The 25,692-nt window shown below is 47.2% G+C and overlaps 1 protein-coding gene and 1 long non-coding RNA gene across 2 annotated transcripts; one reads left to right on the top strand and one right to left on the bottom strand.

Moving 5' to 3' along the window:
* Nucleotides 1-514: 514 nt before the first annotated feature.
* Nucleotides 515-13,341, bottom strand: OAZ2 (ornithine decarboxylase antizyme 2). Its single transcript, XM_033108718.1, is given in 6 exon segments — nucleotides 515-1,734; nucleotides 1,993-2,078; nucleotides 3,116-3,291; nucleotides 4,450-4,530; nucleotides 4,532-4,607; nucleotides 13,131-13,341. Coding segments are annotated over 6 exon segments (570 nt in total). The 5' UTR covers nucleotides 13,151-13,341; the 3' UTR covers nucleotides 515-1,603.
* Nucleotides 13,342-23,656: 10,315 nt separating this feature from the next.
* On the top strand, nucleotides 23,657-25,466 carry LOC117023920 (uncharacterized). The gene is made up of 3 exons (XR_004423280.1): nucleotides 23,657-23,763; nucleotides 24,755-24,848; nucleotides 25,279-25,466. It is a non-coding gene; the product is annotated as an uncharacterized LOC117023920 (long non-coding RNA).
* The last annotated feature ends 226 nt before the right edge of the window (nucleotides 25,467-25,692 follow it).

The following is a 25,692-nucleotide window of genomic DNA, read 5'->3' as shown; positions in this document are numbered from 1 at the left end:
GGATTCTAGCCCCCTCCCGTGGCACAGAGGGCTTATTCATCAGACTGATGGTCCAAGAGGAATGGCAGCCATGCCTCAGGGCACTTGGCTCCAAAAGGAGAAAACTGTCTTCCTAAGGAAGGTGTATGCTGCTTCCTTCAGAAACCTCCAAGAATGGAAATGTCAGCTCCCTGCAAAAGCCAGAACCCGGTTTCAGGACTCAGCTGTCCATACGAAAGGAAGAACTGAGACACTTGGCTCTTGGTATGTGTAGCCTCTGTTCTGGATGAAGCTGCTATGTACACATCTGTCTCTCTAGGGGGTTCTGGCAGTGTGGCCCAGACTCCTAGCAACCCCATATTTTGCAATGTAATGTGGTCCCCAGAGACCTCAGCCAGTTTATCTGTCCAGATGCTCCAGGATTTTTGCTGAGAGGCACGTATCACACCCCTACTAAGTTAGTTAGGCTCTAGATTCAAAAGACAGTAGTGGCAGGAAGCTGGTCCCAATACAGGAATAAAGAGCAAACCAAGCACAACTTGAAATCAGTTTATTGACACAGTAACACAACACACTTGCCTCCCTAACACCCCCACCCCCTCACCCAATCTAGATCTCTCCCCCTTGGAACCAGCTGTTCCTTAAAAACAGAAAAGGGCAGGCCACTTCCACCTCCCCAGCCCCACCCCAGCCCTGTGGAGCAGGGTCTCAGGCACTAGTCAGACCTGTCGGGGGGCGGGTGGGGGTGCATGGTTAGCACTACATCAGCCAGGCAGAGGCAGACAGTCCTTCAGAGCAGACCCCCCACAACCCCCAGGCCCTGAGTTGCTATTCTTCCTCTCTGCTCTTTGTGACCCTGGGAAGGAGATACACTGGGGCCTGGGCCTACAGCCAGGAGCAAGAACTCCTGCTGTGATTTGAGAATTCTAGTTTGGCTAGTGTTTTGTAAGGCCCAGGCACCTCAAAAAAAGCCCTGGTGGTGGGAGTGAACTTCAGTGCCCCTATTTAAAATGCATTGATAACAAGAAACAGATTAAGCCAGCTTAACCAAATGCCAGAATAACACTAAGCTGTAAAGGAGGGACCAGACCTGCTTTCTCCAGGCCAGACGCAAATGCACACAGAAAAGCCTAGTGTTAGAAAACACAAGGACACTGCCCAGGGGCTGAAAAGCCTATACTCAGGAGCCCCTGGGGTGACAGGAAGCAAGGAAAGAAAATACACAAGTCTTGAAAACCAGAAAAGAAAGCCCAATAGCTGGGGAACCTGAGCCTGACAGCGCTGCCCTCCAGGCCTTGCCCCGACCCAGATGTCCCTCCCCCTCTAGGCAATGCCCTCCCCTAGGCTAGATAGAGCACATCACACAGCGCGGTTTAAAAAGCTTCTAATGCCAGTTCATAAACATCTTCATTTACTATTGGTGATTACATGTGAATAATATGTTTATACTGTTCTTTATGGAAAACAATTTCAACGAGTCAACTCCAAGAACACAATAGGCAACCCTCACCCTGAGCCCCTCTGCGTCCTTCCCTAGACAGCCAGGAGCCCCCTCTGTCCCAGGGCTGCCTAACTTCCCCTCTCTCCCCACTGCGGCTCTTGGGCAAAGCATCCTCTACGACCCTTAGTCCTCATCGGACAAGTTCTGGTCCAGGGGGTAAACCATGAACATCACATCTGGCCGCGAGGGGACACAGGGATGGCCTGGACGCACAATCTCAAAGCCCAAGAAGCTGAAGGTCTTCAGGAGTGGAGCTGCAGAAGATGAGAGTATAAAAAGGACTTTGATAAGAAATACAAGAGGAGGCTCAAATCAAGGAAAAGGCCAAAACATAAAATGGAATAAATAAGCTCTAGGCCTTGTCTAAAGACAGGTACTTCAGGTACTGCCCCCCATGACTGCCAGGTTTGTAGGGCAAACTAAAAGGGCCCCCCTCACTATACAGGAGCCCCCTTTTCCCGTCCCCTGGCCCCCATTTTCTGGGAAGGTCTCAGACTGCTTTGACTCCTCACCTCTGTCTTCCCGGCCCTTCCTGAAGCATATGAAGACGTAGTTCACTTTCATCTTCTCTTCAGCAAATTCTAGCAGTGCTAACAATCTGCAAGAAGCAAAGAAAACTCAGGCCCACTACCACCTCTACACTTCCCAGCCACCCACCCCCAAAAAGGCTTATACACAGAGAAACTTCAGGGAGAAGGTTCCTATTTCAAGACCCCAGGAGCCCTAAGTTCAGAAAAAAATAAGCCACAATCTCTAAGAAAAAGGTTACTGGGGGCAGCTGAATGGTTCAGTTGGTTAGATTTCGAGCTCTGAACAAGGTTGCCGGTTCAATTCCCGCATGGGATGGTGGGCTGTGCCCCCTGCAACTAAAGATTGAAAACGGCAACTGGACTTGGAGCTGACCTGCGCCCTCCACAACTAAATTGAAGGACAATGACTTGGAGCTGATGGGCCTTGGAGAAACACACTGTTCCCCAATATTCCCCAATAAAATTTTAAAAAAGAAAAAGGTTACTGAATTCTCTCTTCCTAGAATTAGGGGTTCTTCCTCTGAAATTAACCGACTTAACTAATGCAGTTCCTAAGACAGTATGGGACCTAGGGAGGAAACCCAGTTTTTCAAGGGCTTTCCAAAGATGCCAAGTTGGATAATGATCGCCTGCCACAGAGAGGGACTCTGGGTCCTAACACTGCAAGAAGGATTTCCTCCAGAGGCTGCAGCCACTCAAGAGAACTCCCTCCTCAGGACTTTCTCACACACCTGGCTGCTTGGAGGGTCTTGCCCAATCCAATGAAATCCCACCGGATCTGAGCTTCCTGGCCTTTTGAACTGCACCATTGTATGGTGGCTCAAGGAGCATTTACTGTCCGCTGGGAAGAGTGAACTATGAGGCGATTAATGACAGGGATTTGGTTAATGTGATAATGATCTGCTTTAATTATAACCCAGAGCAGGCCTGTTTTACTGGCTAAAAATAGCCTGCCTGTCACAAAATGGTATCTGCTTGGGAGGCCTAGAGCTCAGGATGAAGGCAGAGGACTCTGTCCTCCCCAGGAAGCACATGCCCTTGTCTGAAATGCGACCTCCTTCCTTCCCCATTTGCCCCATCCCCTTCCCCGGCCCTTGCTCCTTACCCTTCTTTGCTCCCATCAGCTAATAATCCATCTGGGATTTCTACAAACAGGCTCTGGCTGGACAGGACTGCATCCCAGGAAGAGACCTTCACCTCGGTGACCTCATACTGGAAGTGGACGATGTGAGGTTTCCCATCGTTCACGGGGAGGTCCTGGGTCACAGTGAGCTTCTCGTCCTGGGAAGAGACCAGGTCAGGGGACACGTCACTACTGCTTCTGGCCACATCTAGGCTCCCTAACCTAGGCGGTACTGGGTAGCATGGGACAGGGCACGCTGAAAATACAGAGCTGCAGGCTGGCTACACGGGGCCGGCGTTCATCAGCCACTAAGACCAGCTGATGTCGGCTAAAAGCCCCTGTGATGGGAAACAGAAATTTTACCAAGTGTCCACTGGATGCCAGGTACTGTGCAAGATGCTTTCCCATTTCTCAATCACCACGATAAGCACTGGCGTAGGCATTAACACCCCCATTTTAAATCAGACATTAGGGGCTCAGAACAATTAAACAACTGATCCAAGGCTCCACAGCTAGTAAATGGCAGACTTGGGATTCAAACCAGGAATCCCGGACTCAAAGCCCATGCTGGTCCCCCCACCACCATGCTCTTTCCCTTCCCCCTCGGAAAGAGAAATACTAGAAACAAATGAGATATGTGAGGGCTTGGCTGGGGCCCAGACTGCTTCCAGGTGGACCACAGGGCCCTCAAGGGACCAGAACTCAGCCACCCTGCTACCTTTCAGGGTCAGTCTTAGGGAGCAGCCAAAGCAGCTTGTGGGCCTCAATCACAGGACCTTAAAAGCCAGCAAAGGGCAGGCTGCCCCAGCCCGGACCATTCCCAGGGCAGAGTCCAGTGTTCTCTAAAGCCCTGGGCTGTGCCCTGTGCTGCAGGGTGACAGGTGATTGAGACACAAGGCCCCCTCTCACCGCCACCTGCACTCTACCCTCCCCCTTCCTAATCTGGCGCGACTGAGGCCAGGATGCCAAGGGTGAGTGAGGACAATGGGAAAACTCCGGGCCCTTGGTGTTTCTCAAGGGAAACTAAGGAAGGAGTCGTTACAGGAAGCGCTCTCCCATTCCCCCCTTCTTCCTCCCACTCTGGACCCTGAACGAGCGCTAACATGCAGCCACCAGCTAAGAAGATGGCCGGATGTTGGCTTGGTGCCGATGCCCTCCCAGTCCTCCCCAAAAGCCACACAGCACCCTCAGCTCAGAGCCCTTCCCAGTGCCCTCTGGGCCCGGCCTGAGTCAGAAGACAGGAAGATGCTCACGGCCCGTCAGCGCAGCAGCCCAGCAGGCTCTGCTCCGGCCTGCCGCCCCCCAGTCGTCCTTACCTTATATATTAGAGCTGAGACAGAAGGATCCCTGCCGCCCCCTCGCCCACCGGGGATCTTCGACAGTGGGTGAGGGGCATCAGGAGCACCACAGAGGCCCCGGAACAATGTGCCTGCAGCACTGGAGCTGGGGACAGTTACTCAAAGGCAAAAGACTACTGCAAGAAACAAGGTGCGAGGAGGAGCTGTAACTCAGTGACACGAAGATGTACCCCACCATCCTACCCACCCCCCGCCCCGCCCCGGCCTTCCCAAAACAGTCGCTCTGAGGCTACAGCACAGGCGCAGGCCCTGGACTTCAGCCCGCAGAACCACTGCTGCGCTCAAGGGGCAGGAAGCCGCTGTCCTGCAGACGCACAGGGAGGCCGCCTGCATGTGTGACCCTGAGCGCCTGTCAAACAACAGACCTCTGCTGGCAGACCCCGGGAGGAACCAGATCCGGGCCGGCTTCTAGGCCTAGAGCCCTGCACCCCCCAGCACCCCTCTCCATACCCCACCTGTGTCCACCACCTACGTGGCAAAATCACAAAGCCTACACAATCGATGTAGGCTGAAGAGGCAAACAGGCCTCGGCAAGTCGCATGGGATGGGTACCGCGTCCCTGAGGAACTGCCAAGGCCACTTTTCCAATGATGGCCTCCTCCCTGACCTAGAGGAACTGGACAGAAATCGCATACCCATATCTGTCTAGGGTCAAGAACTGAATTAAACCGGGGATTTGGCTCCCAGAGAGGAGATCACTAGAGCATGTGAGTTGTAATGTTGACACGGTGAGAATGGACACTCAGGTGCGTAGTGTTGGGGTGGGAAGGGGTGTTGCTGGGAGGAGGTGTACGTGCTGTGACCTAAGCAAGGAAGCCAGTCATCACCTGGTACGTGCCCTTACTGGCCACCGTGCCTTTCAGGGGAACCCAGCAGGATTCCAAACCTACTCCACTGCCTTCTTTGAATCCAGTTTCATGGCTCCTTAGGCTGAGATGTAGCTCACACAGGCCAGGGGCAAGTGAAGCAAGTAAAGGGGTAAATTGTCTGTGCGTGTACACCATGACTCAGCCAGCTCACCCCGCTGTGCACGTCTTCCCAACGAGGCATGTAATGATGTCATTTTGGTAGCTTGAGTCAGCCATAGGCGGAGTATTTACACCACAGCAATCAGCAAATGCTATAAATCAAGGCTGTTTTTCCCCCTGAAAACCAGATGTAAAATAATGCAAGACACCATCCTTCACACTGTCCTGTGCTTTATATGGCACAGCATGGCAGATTTGGGTTTTTCACTTAGGCTCAGAGCGACAGAACTGAACTCACACCTACCATGGCAATGGTACAAGAACCCCAGGAGCAGCCCGCTGAGCCCCTCAACAGTAAGAGACCTGTGTAAGCCTCCCAGCTGAGACAGGAGGTCCAAACCCATCAATGCTCTAGCTCGGCTTCTCTCTTCCCTCCAGGATTTCAACCGGGGCCCTGAAGTCACACTTGGCACTTTCCCTGGGAGACGGCGTCCCCGGGGCAGTGTCAGTGGGCCGAGAGCAGCGGCAACATCGGGGTGATAACCACATGCGCCCCCTCCTGCCTCCGGGCATCCTCAGCTGCCCCACTCCTGGCATCACCAGAAGACACGAGGAGAAGGCGCACGAGAGAGCACTAGGCTACTGTTTTCAAGGAGGGGACTTCCACGAGGGACAATTAGTTGTCATACTCCCCCTCCCAGTGTGTTAAGGGATAAAATAATAGTGTCCAGGCTGGAAAAAATAAGGCAAGGGTTGGAGTTGCCCCAAGCAAAGGCACACACACCCCACGATCCGGTTCCCCTCCCGTTCCCTAGTGGCCGCCTCCGGCCCCCGCTGGCTTGTATGGGTGAGCGGAGCCACCACGGCCCGGGCAGACCTCTGGGGCAGACCTGAGGGCAGCCTCATACACCAGAACAATGTGCAGGTCACAAAATGACCAGCTCACCAAAGCCCTTGCAGTGCTAGAATTCTGGTGCTAACCAACTTCACACTGCTACTTCCAGAGGAATTAATCTTCCACGTCTTTAGATGGGAGTTACATTCAACCCCTGACCTGCATTCCAACCACCATCTTGAGTCTAAGCTAATTTTTACTCGCAAATGGCAGAAGCAATGGGACCAACCCACTGAGAAGATCAGAATAAGGTGGGTTTTCTTTTTTTTTAAGATGCAGAATCCCCTTTGTCTTTCTAGAAAGAATCCCTAGGGCTGCCCTGCGTCCAGCACTAATCTGTGAGCTCGTGGTGTATCTGACGTCCTCACCTCACTTCTCCTCAAATAAATGCAAGAAGTCTATTCCATGGTAACAAATCATTTACTTCCCCACTCACACACAAGCATCCTGGAAACTTTCCTCGTCTCCCACAAAATCTGCAGAGAAAGCAAGTGTGTATGTGAGTGGGGGTGGGTATTTTAGGCCCCCACCCTGGTATCCAGTTCCAGTTCCCGAAGAGAACCAGCTGGGGTTTGGGATGAGCTTAGTAGCTAGATCACAATAATTATCTCCATCGTCCATCATAATGGATGTTTTTAGTTACTTGCTGTCAATGGCAAATCGCTTCTCTCAAAAAACCTGATTGTCATTTATGAAGCGAGAAAGAAAGGGCTATGGGTACAAATGTGGTGGTTAAAGAAATGAAGGGGCATAAAATTGCCCAGCAATGGCCTTCTTGTATTGCCTTTAGTGTCCGAATGGTATTGTGACACAGTATGCCACCAACCTCAATAGGAAAAGTGAATCCGGGAGGAACTTAAGCACAAGAGAAAGTGGCTTCTAAACACAAGTCTTCCTGTCACAGGATCCAAACCAGGTTAAGTTTCATATTCAGTTCAGTCCTGTTTCTACCGGCTCCAATGCCCAGCTTTTCCACTCCTTCCTCACATCCCGCTCACTCCCACGCGGGGGCAGGACTGGTTTAACCTCTACCACCAAAAGAATGATTTAAGAAGCTCAGCCTAGAGGCTGAAAAGATCACGGCTGATTAAATAAGCAGCAGCAAATGTATCAGACCGAGCCCACACATCCAGCTGGGCTGCTCCTGCTTTTGGAGAAGAATAAAATACACCGTTGCTGGAAATGACGGCGTCAGGTATCCAAGTCAATTCGGAAAGGAGATGGGAGATTAGAGCCGATCTGTTAGTGCCTTTTATTTTCTCAGTCGTTATCAGGCATGCCCCGTGGAAACACTCCTCAGGATACATGAGTGCTACCGACATATCACATCCTGCTGCCTCTAATTTAAAGGATTCTGGGACTGTTGTCTGAAATGTCCTTAGCAGGTTATAATTTCATAGACTGGCTACAGACAGGCAGTGTAGGGAGCAGATGTATTCCTGAGGCATGTTGCTGGTAAATCAAATTTTTATAATTCAAATCCTATTTTTAATCTCCAGGGTCCTTGCTATTTAAAGAAAATAACCATACATCTCTTGATAATGTAAAGGATCTCCTGTTAAAAATCGCTGCCAGTTGACTTTATGTCAGTTTTGATTTTTATACTTACTGTGCTCAAAGCACAGCCTGCTACATAGAGATTTAATATAAAAGCAATTCTGCGGCTCACTGCCATTCAGTTCAATCTAACAAATACTTGACTTCATATTCTCCTTCACTTACTTTTGATCATGTTTCACTTCAATCAGTGACCCGAGCTTGTTCAGGTCTGCACCCTTTCTCTCTGGTTTCCATTACATGTCAAGAGGGCGGTCAGATGGCTTTCGTAGTACCGACTTTATGGTATCAGGTGAAAAGTCATAAAAACCACATTCCCAAGCATTCTCCATTCACTCCCCTCTTGCACCCTCTTCTGACCCAGTCCTGGCTCTGACCCTGCCTCACAGAATACTCCCTAGGGTGCCCTGACTTCCTTCACACAAGCTGCTCTTACTCTGAGACTAGGAAGGTCTCTGGTGTCTAGTCCCCACACACAGAGGGACCAATCCACGGCTGCCCATCACACTTGGTTAAAAAGAAACAAGAAGAAAAGAATAGGAAGAGGTGATGGCCACCTCCAGTCTAGTGTGAGTAGAGAGGCCGATTTCCAGTTGCCAGTTCCCTTTCCATATGACAAAGGTGCCCTGGTCAGACGCCAAGCATAAGTCACTTCACTAGGGCAACTCTGTGTGCCAAAGGGAGTCTACTTGCTAATAAGCACAATTATAAAGAAAATGACATCACCCGATTATAAAGAAAATGACATCACCACTCTGAATCACAGACTAAAAGCAAAACTGGGTTTTGGTTGATTCTCCACAAGAAACACACTTATGGTGGCAGCTAAAATATCTGTGCCTCAGGTTTGCTCATCTCATTACACTGCTGGTACTGGTACATCTTCCACCAAAGGAAGGCACAACTACTATATAGGCTATCAGAGGTCGATGGATAGCTAAATCATCATGCTTTCAAATAAGACCTGAAGTCTCCATTTTAAGTACCTCCATCTAGTTTGTATAGGGAAGTCATCCATCACCCAGTTCCAGCCTCTTCCCAGGGCAGAGTCACTTCATTGTTTATATACATCAAAGGCCTAGGAAATTTCCTTAAGGTTTATCTTATACAAAGCATTTTATTCTGCTGCTGCTAACAGGGAACTACCTGTTTTGTTCACTTCATGTAACAGAACTGCTCACCTACGTGGCCATTCCTGGTATGTAGCTTTCAATTAGGCTTCACTGCTTCCAAATCATGGCACCAACCTGAATCAACACTGTATACTGTATGTTTCAAAAACGGATGGATTACTCTTTTTTTTTCTAGAAACACACATAGGTAACATCCCTCCACCCTACTCCTCAGTCCTTTTTTGTATTTCTGAGCAACTCTGAGGCTAAATTTGGATTTCTTGGCAGAGTGAGGAATTACTATTCTTAGTTAACACTGCTTTCTGAAGCATACCTCCAATTTGGGGGGATTCTTGACTATACTAGGAGTCTCTCTCTATAGGATGATCTTGAAGGCACATCGTAGAAAAACTTGCTCTCCCGATCACCCCACACCCAACAAGCCATAGTGCCAAAAAATAAGGGTTAACCAAAACCAAATTCTTAGGAGGAGAGACAGAAATTCCATTACCCAGAGAACCGTTCAGTGAAGATGCTCAAGGTAGCTCTCACGTGCTCTTGTATCCTGCGCACCCCCACACCCCCCCACACACACACAAACCACCTGTAGGACCAAGTGCTTCTCCTCAAAGCCCACCAGACACAGATTGGTCCTACTATGGCGATCCAGCCAGGAACAGCTCTTCTGCTCATGCTGTACTGTCACAGTTCTCAGCAAGACCTAGACAGACTGTCTTCCTGCCCCTGCAAATCTAGGAAGAGAAAGGCCATGAAGCTTGATTTCCTTGGATTTAAACCTCATGTTCAAAAACTATAATGAAAGTGCTTGCACATGTGTCTTCTTCCTTCCCCCACCATCAGGAATTTTGACATTTTGGAGGTACTCATCAGAACAAAACTGGAAAGGAAGAGCCTTGTTTTCAAAACATACTGTGGGCTCCTCTGCAACTATTTCTTCCAGGAAACCAAGCCTCCACCTCTTGAGTATTTCACTCGAGCCAGGGAAGCTGGAAAGCCCATCCCCCACCCAAAGAGAGCTCAGCTCCCAGCCAGCTCCCCCCTCTGCGGATATAAAACACCAAGAACACTAAGGGGGAAGAACATCCGGCTCTTATCACAATCCCTGGTTAGGGCTCTACCAGGATTCCTTTTAGAAAGTTAGGGGCAGGCCAGAGGAGTCGGGGAAACATGCTATGGAAACAGGATTGCCATAACTCAAAGAAACCAGACACCCTGCACACACCGCCCCACCCCCAGGCCAAAGTGGAAGAGCCTGATCCGAGGCCATGCTCCAGCCCAGGCCCTGGCAGGCCAGCTGGCTCCTTCCTCCACCTGCCTGTCACACAGCCAAGCCCCTCAAATTACCAACACTCTAAGCGAGGGCCCTGGAGACAAGCAAGCCTGTTTTGCCACTTAGGAAGCTGGAAGGAATTTGCAAGTTAAGCGAACCCAACCCCCTCCTTTTACATGTAAGCACACTGGCTAAGCCACAACTAGAACTCAGGTCTCTCAGCCTCAAGGTCAGCGAAGACTCATCTGCTGGTCCCATGTGCTCATCTCTCAGGGTTCAGCCTGCAAAGGACTTGGCTCCTAGACCAGCTCAGTTTCGAGGACTCCAGAGAATGCCTGCTGAGACCACACCACCTTCCAAACCCACTGCCAAGACAAAACCGTAAGAATAGAAAAGAAAATCCAGCTCCCATATCCCTTTCGTGGGTTTTCCTGTGGGTTCCTCTGCTTCCCTCCACCCCGGCCCTGCACTCCATCCTGCCCTCTCACGCCGGTCCTCTATCCTTGGAAAACACACAGCCTTCTCTACAAGTAACGCCTTTTGCATGCAGACTAAATATATATCCACCTCCTCAGCTCCAGAAGGCGGGATTAGAGGTGGAATATAAGAGGGGAGTGCAAACAGAGATGGACATGGGAAGTCTCAGAAAAGGAAAATGTAAGAGCAGACAGGGACTGCAGGTAAAGAGGGCTTGGGAGTTGGGGTAATGGGTCACGTGGGACCATAACAAACCAGGAAATGAGTGAATTCTCTTTCTGTATGTAGGGAATAAACAAGAGGTGTAGGGACTAGATAAGAGTCTGAGAATGAAAATGGCTAATGACTGAGAACTGAGTAACTCGAGGTAGGAGAATTTAAAAGGCTGTTGTGGGTATCTTGGGTTTTTCTGGACAGTTCCTGGAAGATAGTACCTGAAGACAAAGCCCTTTTCAGTAGAGAAAGAGCTGACATCCATGAAAGGAATATGATGGAATGGGTCTTCTGGGGGGAAGAAAAGGGAGGCAGTTTCTCATCCGTGGCTGCGCATTAGAAAGAATTAACCTGGAGAAGCTTTAAAAATGTATCCTAATAGCCAGGTCCCACCCTAGCACAATTACACAAGATCTTTGAAGGTGGGGCCCAGATGATTGATTTTTCAAATGTGCAGCCCAGGTTGGGAAACATTGAGACACAAAAAAAGCTGAAAACCCAACTGGACTATTAAAGAATGGTGCTGCTAAAGGAGTGAGAAATGGCAAAGTAGAGACTATTTTAGTGAGAAGGGAGCCCAAGTTTGAGAGGAACCTTGAGGGGTAATTAAAGCCCTGTGTGAAGAAAAGCAGTAAGCAAGGCTGTATCTGTAAGAGGAACTGAAGACTAGTTTTGGACAGACCAAGGCACAATTTAAGGGGGATTTGCAGGGAATGGATCTGCTTGCAACACAAGGAGGCCCAAGTGAGGGGCAGAGGCCATAAGGCCAAACGTGGGGACAAAGGGTCTGGTGTGGGGAACGAATGGGTTTCAGACTCATTTTGGAGGGGGCAGTAACCAGTCTAGGGAAAAAAAGAGGAAGACAATTAGACCTAAATGTTAAATGGAAGCCATTCTGATCTATGAGAAACAACTGGGGTTAGGAATTGTGGGGAATCAGGACGTTTCAAAGAAGAGTTTGGGGTAGAAACAGAGAGTGTGTTTGAAGGAGGGAAGGAGGACAAGGGCCGCCCTGGTGAAAAAGGAGGAGAGGGGAGGTATGGAGAGGAAAACTGAATGATGACTTCTGCCTAGTGTGAGCAGGGGGAAGTATAGATGATGTAAGTTTAGAAACCATTGGTGCTGTTTCAGGAAGATGTGCAGCCCTACTCTCCAATTCACAGGGTAAGGCGGGGTCGGGTTTTGAGGGAGGAAATTTGCAAAGTCCCAGTGTCCAGAGTATGGAGGCACCGGAGGTAGGAAAAGAGAAGCCAGGTGGGCTGAGTTCTGTAACGTGATGATCTAAAGATGAGGGTCAGTGAAGACGGGAGGAGTGAAGAGTAAAAACGAGTGCCAGTGGGGAGTGTTTAAAGGGCAGGAGTGTTTAAAAGAGTGTCGGGGGAACCCCATTAGGGGAATAGGATGGAAAACAGTCAAGTCCAAAGGGTTTGAGAAATAAAAGGAATGAGGTTGGGAGACAGGGAAAATGGGGCCTCACTGGGAAAGGGGTGCTGAGGGAAGGAGGGAAAAGATGAAGCCGCAGTGAGGGACGGAGAGGAGGGCTGGGCGTCATTGTAAAGGCTGTTAGGCCTGCGGACAGCAGTGGAGGGTGACGGGTGGGGGTAATGGGTCCAGTGGAGAACTGAAGGATGGAGCCCGACCTGGGGCGCAGGGGACAGCAGTGATAACACACGAGTCTGGTTGGAGGGTGCAGTTTGAATTAGGGAAGGATTCAAAGGGCAGGGTTAAGTGATTTAAAGGGGGGGTTAGATTTGAGGAAGATGGGAAACAATTTGGAGAATCTGGATGAGGAAGAAAGCCCACTTTGGAAATGGGGCACCGTTCGGCGGAGCTGAAGGGAAATGGGGACTTGATTGGAAGGTTGGGTCCCGATTTGTGGGGGCTTTACAGGAGCAGGAGACCCGGATGAGGGGGATGGGCCAGGCTGGCGGGAGGGGGGCTAAAGGACGGAAGGAGGCCCCGTTGTGGGGCTGGGGCTCGGACTGGGGTGGCTGAAGTGGGGAAGGGACCCAGGGCCGGGCGGATGGGGCCCTTGGCGGGACTGGGACCGGCTGGTTGGTGGGGGAGGAGGCCTCTGGAGCAGATATGGGGAGGATGGGGGCGGGGAGCCTGGGCCGGGCCGTTACCTGTCCTGGGTGTTTATCATCCTCGGCGGCTCTGCTCAGGGTGGGAGGAGGCGGCGCAGGGAGTGGGTAGGTGGATGAGTGGGTGGGTGTGGGGTCGCGCGCGCGGGGCCGATCTCTGCGGGCTAAGTCCCTGTCAGGCCGCGGGCCCAGGCCCTCCTCCTGCCTCAGCAAGCGCCTGCCTCCAACTGACCCTCCCCGGCCGCCGCCGACGCCGCCGCAACCGCCCCGCCCCCAAGTGCTCATCTGCATAGCCCCACCCCAGTGCCGCGCGGTGTCCTGGGAAACTGGGGCCCACAACAAAGGGCAAAGTACCGCCCCACCTCTGCGCAGGCGCACCAGGAGGGGTAGCGGCGGGTGGGGAGAGGGTCCGGGTGAGGAGCAGTTTTGGGGGTTGGCTGTGGCCATGGCTGTGGCAGCGCTGCCCAAAGGTGCGTTGTATTTCAAATAGAGTTTACTGAGCTTTGACCCGATCTACACTTCGTCCCTACGCCTTGTTTGCGTGGGGCCAAGCAGGACTGTGTCTTTTGTATGCCCTGAGAGGATATTTTATTAAAACAAAATCTAAATTCTAAGAGTACTAGACACATATTAGCGCCATTCCCAGACGAGGCCCAAGCCCACAGATCTCATTTACCTCAGCTCACACTGCAGGTCAATAACCTCAGCTGTCAGCTGGGATCAACAATCTCTGCACCTTGAAGATACACATCTCAGGTCAATAGTTAAGGCCTGACACTGGCTGGTGGTCATCTGAAGCCAAATCTCTGTGGGTCAGCATCACAGTCACCTGACAGCCGCGGTGGAAGCCATCACTAACTTGTTCAGAGTCACTTTAGATCCCAATCACTCAAGGTGACATCACCGCCACTGGCTATCGGTGCTGGTCCTTCCCACAGATCAGTGACAATCTCTGGTGCAGGAACTCTCCCAGCACACTCCCTGCAGGCCACAATCACAGGCACTTCAACACAATCATCAAAGCTCCCGACTCTATTCATGGTCAATCCAGATTGCAAACAGCAGGCGTCACATTGTTTTGCATCACAATGAAGCACTGCCACCTCGAAGCCTATTCACTTATTCAACAAATAATTATTGAGCAGCTACTTACTGTGTGCTCCGTGCAACGACCAGAGTCCAGGAATACTCCGTGATCAACTAGGCAAAGTTCCTATGTCACAATCTGGGCAGAGGGGAGACACAGAGAGGCCATCACAATATAATATGAGGTAAGTGCTCGATCTGAGGGAGACCACAGAGAAAGTAACTAGGGAATGAGTGATCAGAAAGTCTGATCACAAACACTCCAGATCAGAGATCACTATGACCTCCAGTGTAACAATAGCCCCAAATCACAAATGTCCCACATTAGAACCATCTCAGGACACCGTTACGCTACTTGACAAACAACATGCTTTTAGTTTTTAGATGATGGGGATGTAGGCATGGAAGAAAGTTTGCAGCTAACAAACTAAGACTTTTTCAGCAAAAATGGAAGTGGTAAATGATACCAGAATATCACTAGACAGTTAAACAAGGCTGGTCCCACACCCTGGCTCACTTTAGGTCCTCCAACTTGGCCCCTTGGCTCTCCCTACTTTTCCAAGTTCCAGCTAGCTGTGTTCCTTCATTAGTACCTCCTGTAGCAGAACTGGACAATTAAACCCAGCCCCAATCCACCCTATCTCATAGTCCCAGAGACCTGGGCGGTTTTCCTGGCCTTCAAAGGCAGCAGGGATGGCTCATTTCTGCTAGCCCATCTCCAGACAAATAATCTTTTGGCCTGAAGGGCAGTTTTTAACCAATCGATCAGCAAATATCAAGATCTATGTCAATAATAGTGACCACTTATTGAACATCATGTTAAAGCAATAATTTTTACAACGGCTCCCCACTCCCATTTTACAGCTGAACATAATGAAACCTCAAGGAGATTTTGCCAACTAGTATTTATATGTACTAGGCAAGTTAATTTATTTGCTCTAATTGAAAGCTAGTTAAGTGGTAGAGTTCAAGTTGTCTGATTCTGTGCTTTGTCTAGACTCACATGGTAGAGGAGTGAGAAGGTCCCTGCCACAGCTTGCTGTTTGAAAGGGTGACCACCCTGATGGCCACCTGACAAGCAAATGAAAGCATCACAAAAATGGGGAGCCTCCTTCCTCTAACCTGTGCTGTCCAGTATGATAGCCACTAGCCACATGCAGCTATTTAAATTTAAATTAATTAAAATGAAATAAAATTAAAAATTCAGATCTTCAGTCCCATTAGCCACAAGTCATCAGCTTAATAGCCACATGTGGCTGGTGGTTACAGTATTGCACAGTGCGGATTTTCCAGCAACATAGAACGTTCTGGACAGTACTGTATCCCATCGTTTCCCTATCCCTATTTATCTCCGTCATCACCACAGGTTTGAGCTCTGTCTCATTCATTATCACTTACATACTTGTCCTCACACTGACAATATGCCTGCCTTGCTCCCAGCTCCCTTGCCCCCAGCCACTTCCTTCCCTTGTGCCCTCAGCAACCTGTGATCAGCAAATTCTTCCGTATCCTCACCCTTTTCCCAGGATGCTGCCTTCACCTCTTCGCCTGACCTGACACCTGGCCATCCCCTACAGACACACTGCTTCTTTAGCAGCCCTCTTAGGTGAATGCTATTCTCCTCTCATTCTCAGGTACCTCGGTGTCAGGGAGGGGTCAGTATAGACCCCTGCCATCCCCAATGCCATTTCTAAAACCCTCCTTCCTACAGCACTTCCCCTCCTTCCTACAAAAGCCCCAGTTTGGCTCTTGGCTCACGGCCTCTTTCCCACCCTAAATGTTGTTTTATTTGGCGATCTCAGCATCCATGTGATGGCCTCTCCAACATCCTCTTCTCACTTCCTTGACCTTCTCACCTCCAGTGATATTTTCCACACTCCACAGCAGCTGCTCACTCCTGTAGTCACACCCTCAACTTTGTTTTCACCCACTCCAATATGTAGACTGACCGCAACCTTTTCCTTAATTAAGCCTCCCTCTGTCATTCTTTGACCCTTCTCCTGAGCTCTGAAAGCCTTGACCCCACTAATTTCTCATTCATTGGCCCCAGTTTTCCGTCATCCATTCCCTCCCTTGGTACTTGCCTGGCAAAACCCCTACTCTGGATAAATCCACCATCTGCCTTCTCAGTGCTTTTGCTAGAGCAAAATCACACCACCAGGCAAATTATCTTCACTCCATGTTCATGATCCTCACCTCAAACAGCCTCTCAACACTGCCTCCTGGAAATTCCTACTACATTTTCCCCATGAGTTTGCTTTTCCACTCTCTAACAAAACTTACATACTTATTCTCTCTCTGCAAAACCTCTACCCCTCATCTTAGCTGATGACCTAGCCTCTTATGTTTTTTTTCCAGTTTTATTGAGATATAATTATAGCATTGTATTAAGTAGTTTTAGGTGTACGACATGATTGTGTGTGTGTGTGTGTCTGTGTGTGTGTGTGTACCCTAGCTCTTATGCTATTGAGGAAATAGAAGCAAAGGGGAGCTTTCTCTCATTCCTAACACAACCTGCAAACCTATCTACCTCTCCACCTGTATCTCTCCCCTCCTGGTACTGAGAAGTGCCCCCCACACACACAAAAGACCAGGTAATACCTCCACAGAAGCCATATGCTCCAGGCATGTGCTACAGCCCATCTCCTCTCCCCTTTTCAAGAACCTGGCTCCTACAATCTAATCGTTCCCTTCAGCACACAAACATGCTCTCCAATCCTTAAAAAATAATAACACAGCAATTCTGAAACACTGTTTGGCAGTTTCTTAAAAACTAACCATGCAACTACCAGATGACCCAAGAATTGCACTCCTGGGCATTTATCCAATAGAAATGAAAACATGTTCACCAAAAAAACTTGGACACATATGTTATAGCAGTTTTATTCATATAGCCAAAAATTGAAATCAGCCCAGATGTGCTTCAGTAGGTGAATGGTTAAACAAACTATGGTACATCCATACCATGGAATACAAGTCGGCAATTTTTAATTAAAAAATTATATATATATATATATATATATATATATATATATATGTGTGTGTGTGTGTGTGTGTGTATATATATACACACATATACATATATGTGTATATATATATATATAATGTCATAAGTTTACACTTAGGTAAAATCACATATGTAAATATAATAAAAATGTATTTAGCAACAACAACAAAAAGCTATAAGTTAGGTTACAGGGCAGAAGAGTATGCTATCTCTAGGAATTGCTTGTGCAAGTATGAGAGGGACAAACTCAAGGGAACCAAAAGAGGTAACTGAGGAGAATATATGACAAGAGGTAAGATGGAGATTGGAGGGGCAATCAGTGGGCCCCGTTTAGGGACTCAGTGTCTATAGGATCTCATCCAAAAAAGCTACATGGTGCCATGTGGTTCAGACAAACCTGAGCTTGGCCATTGGCTGGCTGTATGACTTTGGACTAGTCACTTGGCTATTGAGGGCCTGTCTCCTCAGTGAAAAATAGAGGCCATGGCGCCTGCCCTTTAAGACTGCCATGGGCATTAAATAAAATAGTGTATGTGAAAGCACCTAGCCCAGTGTCTAGAAAATGTTCCATAAATGTAAATTCAGTCCCACTTCTCTCTATAAAAATCTGTTCTCCAGAAAAGATCCGACAAAAGCTAATTTATAATGATAAAGTTCATGAGTGCTTACTACGCTCAAAAAGAGAGAGAATGGAGAAATAAAAGAACAAAACATCACTGACCACCTTTAGAGAGTTCGAAGAAACCACCTCAGTTTTCTGAAAACTGCTAAGTAAAGGGAGGGAATCAAGTCAAGCGTTTAACTTGTCTTTCTTATATGAACTGTATGTACTTCAGGATAACAAAATCGTTGATGTGAGATAATTATTCTGAAAACTGGTAAGAGTAATAAACAAGCATTCCCCTTGATTTTCTTACAAACATGCCTCAAGGGAACCAATTAGGTAATAAATGAAGAAGGAATAGTAGAACATCACCATTTTGCAAACCCGTAATGAGAGCATGATCACCGATAGCTGTTGATGTTACAAAGGAGAGACACACGTGAAGGTTATCAGCTTCTTGATGACAGGCTCCATCACCACCTGTCGAGTACTCTAGACAAAAACATTAACCTGAATCAGAGCAAGCCTTTATATCGAAATACAGTTTACAGAAAATAAAAGGAGACGAAGGGATTTATTAAATGGTACCACAGGAATACAATCAGCAAAATCTGGAATGTAGGAAATTCCTAAAGGACAAAAATCGCTCTTCACCAAAAAGGGTGGAGGGGATCTGTAGATTCAAATAGATTTAAGAGATTTATCCACCAAATGTTACCAGTGGCACTTTTCGGATGGTGAGTCTAACTGTAAAATATATATTAGGGAAATTTGAACACTGATTTACTGATAATTAAGAAATAACTATTGTGGGGGTGGGCAAAAATGGGTGAGGTAGTCAAAAGGTACAAACTTCCAGGTATAAAGTAAGTCCTGGGGATGTAATGTACAGCATGGTGACTATAATTAACAATTCTCTATTGTATATATAAAAGTTACGAAGAGGGTAGATCTTAAAAGTTCTCATTAAAAGAAAAAAACTGTAATTATGCATGGTGACAGATGTTAACTAAACTTACTCTGCTAATCATGTCACAATATATACATATATCAAAGCATTATGTTGTACACCTAAAACTAATACATTATGTGTCAAGGATACCTGAATTTTTTAAAAAGAAATAATTATTAGTTTTTTAGGTCTGATTGTTTAAAAAAAGAATGCTTATTTTTTAGTGATACACACCGAAATATTTATGAAGGAAATGATATGCCTGAGATTAGCTCCAAAAGAACCAACTGGGGGAGGGTATATGGATGAAACCAGTAGCTATGAGTTGATGCTTGGTTGAATCATGCCTTTAACCTTTATGTATGTTTGATATTTTCCATAATAAAAATTTGAAAAATAAAACACATCATAGTAGCAACAACAACAACAAATCTTAAACCAGGCCAATCACATCCGCCTGCCTCTCCCCACAGGAGTTGGCTTTCTGCCCTACTGTTTGACTTCAGGAATGTTAAAGAGTTGATTACTCCTTTCCTCTTGGGACACTTTTGTCTTCTTTTCCATGACAATATCCTCTCCTGAGTGGCTCCCTGGTTGCTGCTTTCAATGTCTTTTTCCAGTTTCACCAATTCTACTGACCTCTACATGTTGAATTTCCCCAGCTTCCAGTCCTGGAGACTCTTCTCTATGTCCCTAGATGATCTCATTCATTCCCATGAATTCAAATACCATCCATGGTCTAATGGTTCGTGTCTCTAGCCTAGAATCCTCCTTTAAGCTATAGATACCTAGGCCACATGACATGACACATGACAACGCCAGCCTGACATCTCTGTTAAATGGCTCTCTCCTCACATACCCAAACCCTTGATTCCACCTGCCCCCTCAAACCTGGTCTTTCCCCCATCTTTCCCATCTCCAGAAATAACCCCACCACCATCTGCTGCTCAGGCAGGTACCTACGTAGGTGTTGTTAGGATTCCTCTTTCCCTCACCCCTCCTCCCTTCTCATCTAACCTATCAGAACAAGTCCTGTCATTTCTGTCTCCAGAATGGATATATTTGTTCTCCATCTCTCCTACCCTGCTCCAAACCACCACCATCTTTTGTTCAAATGACTGCAGCCTCCTAGTTGTCGACTTGGCTCCTTTCTTGTCCTATTCCAAGTCCTTCCCTTCAAAACAGCCAGGGTAATCAATATTTTAAGTATTTGTAAAATGTAGATTGTATCACTGTGGTACTTTGAACCCGCCAATGGCTCCCCACCTCACGTGTTTCTCCTGACCTTTCCTGCACATGCGACCCTGCAGGATCTGAGCCCTCCTACCGTCAACTGCAGCCCATTTCCCTCTCCTTCCTGGAGCGACTCTGCCTCCTTTCAGGGTCTCAAACGTGACAAGCTGCTTTCTGCCTCAGGACATTAATTCCTATTATTGCCTTGGCCTGGACCATGCTCATTCCAGATCTGCACGAGGCTGGCTCGCCATCCTGAGACCTCACCTAAAAGCCACCTCCTCAGAGAGCCCTGGGAGCTTTGCTATACCCTGGGCATTTCCTTCACAGCAACTGTCACATCTGTAATTATTTAGTCAGTTGTTTCCTTGTTCATAGTGTCTTTCATCCTTTAGACTAAAAGCTCCATAAGGGTGAGAAGCAAAGAGTCTGGGGCATAGTAGGCACTCAATGAATGTTGGAGTTTTTTGGGTTTTTTTAATCGTAAAATTCAATGAATAACTTTTTTTTTCAATTTTTATTGGGGAATATTGGAGAACAGTATGTTTCTCCAGGGCCCATCAGCTCCAAGTTGTTGTTCTTCAATCTAGTTGTGGAGGGCGCAGCTCACTGGCCCATGTGGGAATCGAACCGGCGACTTTGGTGTTATGAGGACTGTGCTCTAACCATCTGAGCCAACCGGCCACCCCAGTGAATAATTTTATGATGCAATGTTTACAGTAGAGTTGGAGAGACATGATTTACATGTATGAAACAAGTGGGAAACAAATGCAGGTGGAAATTAGTGCAAAAGTGGGTTGCTCAGCCTGAGAGTACGGGAGTGTAGAAGACTTAGCATTAGCTTCTTTGTTCAGAACAAAGACAATTCAAACACCACCTTTTCAAGGTGGAAATGGAGCCTGAGTTACTAAAAAAAAGAGATTAAAAAGAAAGGTTGTAAAAGTCCCAAGCAAGAAGATCAGGACACCAAGAAATAGATGTTTTTTTCTTCTGTTCCCTTCCAGGGTTATGCCAAAGCTGCCTTTGGAAATCGTTGGTTACAGAAGGACATTACCTAAGAGTCAGAAAACCTGAAAGTCCCAGTTCTCCCCCCTTTTATTGGTTGTTGATCTTGGGCAAGGACATGTGCTCTTTGCACCTCAGTTTCTCACCTAAATTTCGAGGTTGGGAGCAGGCCTTGAAGGCTTTTTCCCACTCTCAAGACTTTTTAGATTTCCAGGTGGTCACTTGTATATGGTCGAGCTACATAGGCAGAAATCACTTACAGGGTTAAACGAAACATCAGGAGAAAGAGATTGGTTTTCAGGACCCATCTCATCCAGGTGCTGGAACCACACTGGGTGTGGCAGGAGAAGGATATGAGGGGTGGCCTCTTGTCCATGGAGCCGCCTCGCAGGGTCTGGCTTCCATCCCACTCCCCACTCCCTGAGTCAGGGTCCAGGGAGAAGAGAGGAGTCGGCTTTTAGAAGTGGCAAAGATGTGTGAGGAGCCCTGCACAGCCCTTGGCTCCATAGGCAGGAAATGCCTGGCGGAAGGCAGAGCCGTTGAAAGCACTAGAAACCAGAACGAGCAAGGGGCCTGACTGCCGGGGGCGTGGGGTTCCGGTCCCGGGCAGAACATTATTTTAGACTAACAGGAAAAACAAAAGTAATGGTTCCCACCAACTTCCCAGCTCCAAGAAATTGGAAATGACTAGCGATTCCTTTCTGTTCCTCTGAGAATGGCCGCACGGTCCTGTGAGCACTTCCATCCCTGTCTGCCCAGCAGACATGGCTCCGCCCAAAAGAGAGGAGGGCTCAGGGCCCAGGTGGTCTGTTCCAGCATTGTCTACATTTTCATGACTGGCTTTCACCTCAGGAGGAAAACTTTAGGAAAAAAGTGACCCTTTCTTCCACCCACTGACTAAACTCTCCATCAAAACCTGGCTGCAGCCCGTCAGACTAGGAAATACACCCAAGCAGGAATGGGCTCACCAATGGCTACCACACAGTTAGGTAGGGGCAATCCTAGGAAGAGGGGACAGAGTTGTCAGCCATCTGAAGTTTCGAAGGGATGGCAAGAAGGTAGGGAGAAAGGTCTGAGGAGGGCCAACCTTCAGAGAAACCAAGGGAAAGGGAGGAGTGTGCGGTGGGAGTAGGGCAGCCAGGGGTTGGAGCCCACAGCCTGCCAAGGACCAGTGCTGGGCCCTGGGCTCTGTGCCCGTTCTCTGATCTGCCGCATTGTTCAGCTATTTCCTTCCCTGGAAGTAGTAAGCGGGTGGAGAGGGCCAGGGATTGCATGGCCAGGAGTAAATGGAGCAGGGTGGAGCTTCCAGTGGGGGAGGGGGCCTCGGGTTCATTCCCATGACCAGCTGCCCTTCCGGCAGCCCGCCCTGGGACCGCGTGGGAAAAGGCCTTGGAAGTGCTGGGGACAGTGTGTGTATGTGTGTTTTCATTTATGTCTGACTGCCTTGCTTGGCTTTAGTCACAGGACAAAGCCCTTTGAGAAATAGTCACCAGTCTGTATTCCCACTAGGCTCTGCCCTGGGAGAGGCCTATGAACCCACCCCCAGCGCCTGAGAGAAGGACACTGGAGACCTTAGGTCCAGCTCCCTGGAGAAGTCTTGGCTTCTAGTGAATCTAGATTGGCTGACTTCCTGGATTTATGAGGATGCTTCTGGAACCTTCTGCTAAGCTCCCAGCTTCCTGGCAGAATTCTATTACTACTAGCTAGGTGTTGGAAAAGGAGTGGGAACCAGACATGGGGAGTGAAGTCAGCCATTCCCACAGCATCTATCTAAGAAACCCAGAATCCTTCATAACCACATAGACCTTAGAGCCAAGCGACATGCCAAGAAATTATATGACGGTCCAGGGCTCTGCCTTCAGGCAAGAAGCCTTAAAGCAGAGATCACACACTAGCAGCCCACAGGCCAAGCCCATCCTTCAGACACATACCTTGTTTGGCTAGCACAGCACTTAAGAAATGTTTGTGCTAATACTGAAAGATTTCACACAAAACTCCCAATTTCTATAGTCTCTTGAAAAATCAGAAGATATGGCTAATGTTGATTCCATATTCCACCAAGACAGCAGTTGGTTGGATGAGTAAGATTGCTCCCTTCAATAGGCTATTGGATTAAAAAAAAAAAAAAAATTGCTCCTTTTAGAAAGAGCTTGGGTGGTCCATTTTGCCACGGTCTCCACCACTCCCCATTGTATTCAACACCGAGGCTAAGTATCAATTGCTGTTGCTCATCACACTTGCATGATTATTACATAGTTTTCTGTGCACTTGTCTCTATCAAAAGGGATGGCATAAAAGAAACCACGAGGGTGACGGGTTTCTATAGAGAATGTTTCTACTCAGCCAGGTGTATCTGTGAGCAAATAAAGATGGGATTTAGTGTCCTCCCACCACCTTTTCTGCCCCATCTCCTCCACCTTCCATTGACATGGCACTTAATGCCACCTTCTGACATTACTATGTCACAGGCTTTGTGCCAAAATTACCCCCAACTCCTTCCCTCACCCCAAAATCACAATTCTCATTTTCTCAGTAAGCAAATCCCAGTTGCAAGGCATGAAAGAGTAATGTCTTGGAGCAATCCCCAGCTCCTCGCCCAGCCTCGTTGCTAGTAATAACCCTGAGTTTCGGTGATAAAGGGTTGATCGCCGAACCTTCATAGCCTATGTATTCTCTCATGCAGAGACCCGCAACATGTGCATGTGAATACATGGAAACACATCTGAAGGAGCCAACACTGAAAATCAAGGTCACCTCTGGAGAGATGTGAAGGGGACCAGAAATAAAGGTGATGGTCCCAAACCTATCCATAAAATTTTAACGTTTTACAAAGAGATTATAATCACGCATAACCCACATAATTAAAATTACTAAGAAGCAGAAATGCCTTAGCATAATAAGTGTTAGGCTCACCCTTACTTTTCCAGCTTATCTCAGATTACTCCCCACCTTGAACTGGTCCACTCACAGTTCCCTAAACATGCCCTATTTCCACTTCCAAACCTTTTTCCTCTCTTCTTTTTACCCAGAATGCCTTTCTTCTCCTCTACCAAGCCAAATTCAGCCCATCCCCCAAGGCAGTAGTCTTTCAATAAGTTAGCTCAAGCACACCCTAAACAAAATTTTAAATGATGTACCCCTCAATAAAGCTGACTTTTAAAAACTATATTCTCTTGAAATTTAAATTAAAAATGTTTTTCCAACCAGGGTTAAATACTTGCAAAGGACATGATTTCTGGTGTATTGGAAATACTGACATTTTAAAATAAAACATCTTAAATGTATCCAGTGGAATCACAGAGATTTGATACCCATCATCAACCATTTGCAAAATACATAAGCAAGCACTTCTTCAACAAAGGAAAATTTGCATCATTGCACTTTTCTCCTTGAACTCACATTTTCTTTCCATTTCCCCCACATAATGCTATCCTAATGTAATATAAAGTTTATGCTTGGAAATATTTTATTGATCATCAAACCATACTTATCTGCCATAAAAGTATATATATGAATTAAAATTGTATTTTTTCTTATTTTTTTGTGTCCATAAAGCTCTAGAGTTTAAAATTTTCTTCTGGATTGACCTATCATTACAATTATTATTAGTTCACTGTTTGTCAAAATAATATAAACATATTGCAAATGTTGATAGAGAATTATTAAACACTAGAAGTAACTTTTTAATAGGAAATACAACTCGTATTGAGATAGATATGTACATGCTAGATTGAGACAGTGATCAGCATTAATTGTATTTCCACATTTCATTTTTATAGATATTAAGCTGAGAAATCTTGTTCATATAAATAAGTACAGGGGAACGGAAGAAGTTCTGGCAGAGTCACTCAATACCACCCAATCATCCAGCAGGTAACAACTGAATTTGTTTCACCTCCTTCAATTGTTGAAAGCAAAATACTGGGAAATCTATGATTTGCAAAAGGATGTATTACCCAGTCCTTCTGAGTCATTCACTTTCTCAATATTGAAATCACTCTTTTAAATTGTTTCTTGGTTTGGAGCCCCAGAGATTTTTACACAAGCAACATAGCAAAGTCACATTTAGGATGGGCAAGATGTAAGTCCTTTGTATAGCATAAGCTAAGTTATGCTGTACTAACAAGCAAGCTCAAAATCTTAGTTGCTTAAACAAACAAAGGTTTTTTTTCTCCTCTACTCCTTCCCCCCACCCCAACTCACGATTCATGTCCATTGCAGGTCAGAGGAGGTTCTTTTTTTTTAATTGAGGTATAGTTGACATATATAGTTGGAGGTTCTGATCCATGCCATTGTCACCCAGGGATCCAGACTCCACCATTTGAAATGTCATCGGTCATCATGGCAGAGAGGAGACTCATACACTGGCTCTTAAATGTTTCCACCCAGAAGAGACACACTTTTGTTCATCTTTTGTTGGCCAGAGCAAGTCACACGGCAATGCCTAACTTCTAAAAGTTGACAAAGTACCTGGAAGCAGGAGAACAAAGAAAATGGGTGAGTAGTACCAATGGATACCACACCTTTCTTTTGTAAAGAGGGAGACAAGAAATTGTGAAAATGAGGGAGGAGAGGTCTTCTCGGGCATAGAATACTACTTACTGAAGATGTGTTCTGGAAATTGATTTCTTTCAACATAACCCTGTCACCTACCCTCAGAAAAGCCTTTTGTATCTCCAAGGGTGACGACCACTGCTGACTTTGTGAAGCCTTCTCC

The sequence above is a fragment of the Rhinolophus ferrumequinum genome, chromosome 6, assembly GCF_004115265.2.
Source record: "Rhinolophus ferrumequinum isolate MPI-CBG mRhiFer1 chromosome 6, mRhiFer1_v1.p, whole genome shotgun sequence".
Classification (NCBI taxonomy): Eukaryota; Metazoa; Chordata; class Mammalia; order Chiroptera; family Rhinolophidae; genus Rhinolophus; species Rhinolophus ferrumequinum.
The sequence above is the reverse complement of the archived record's forward strand: the minus strand, read 5'-3'. Positions and strand labels throughout refer to the sequence as shown.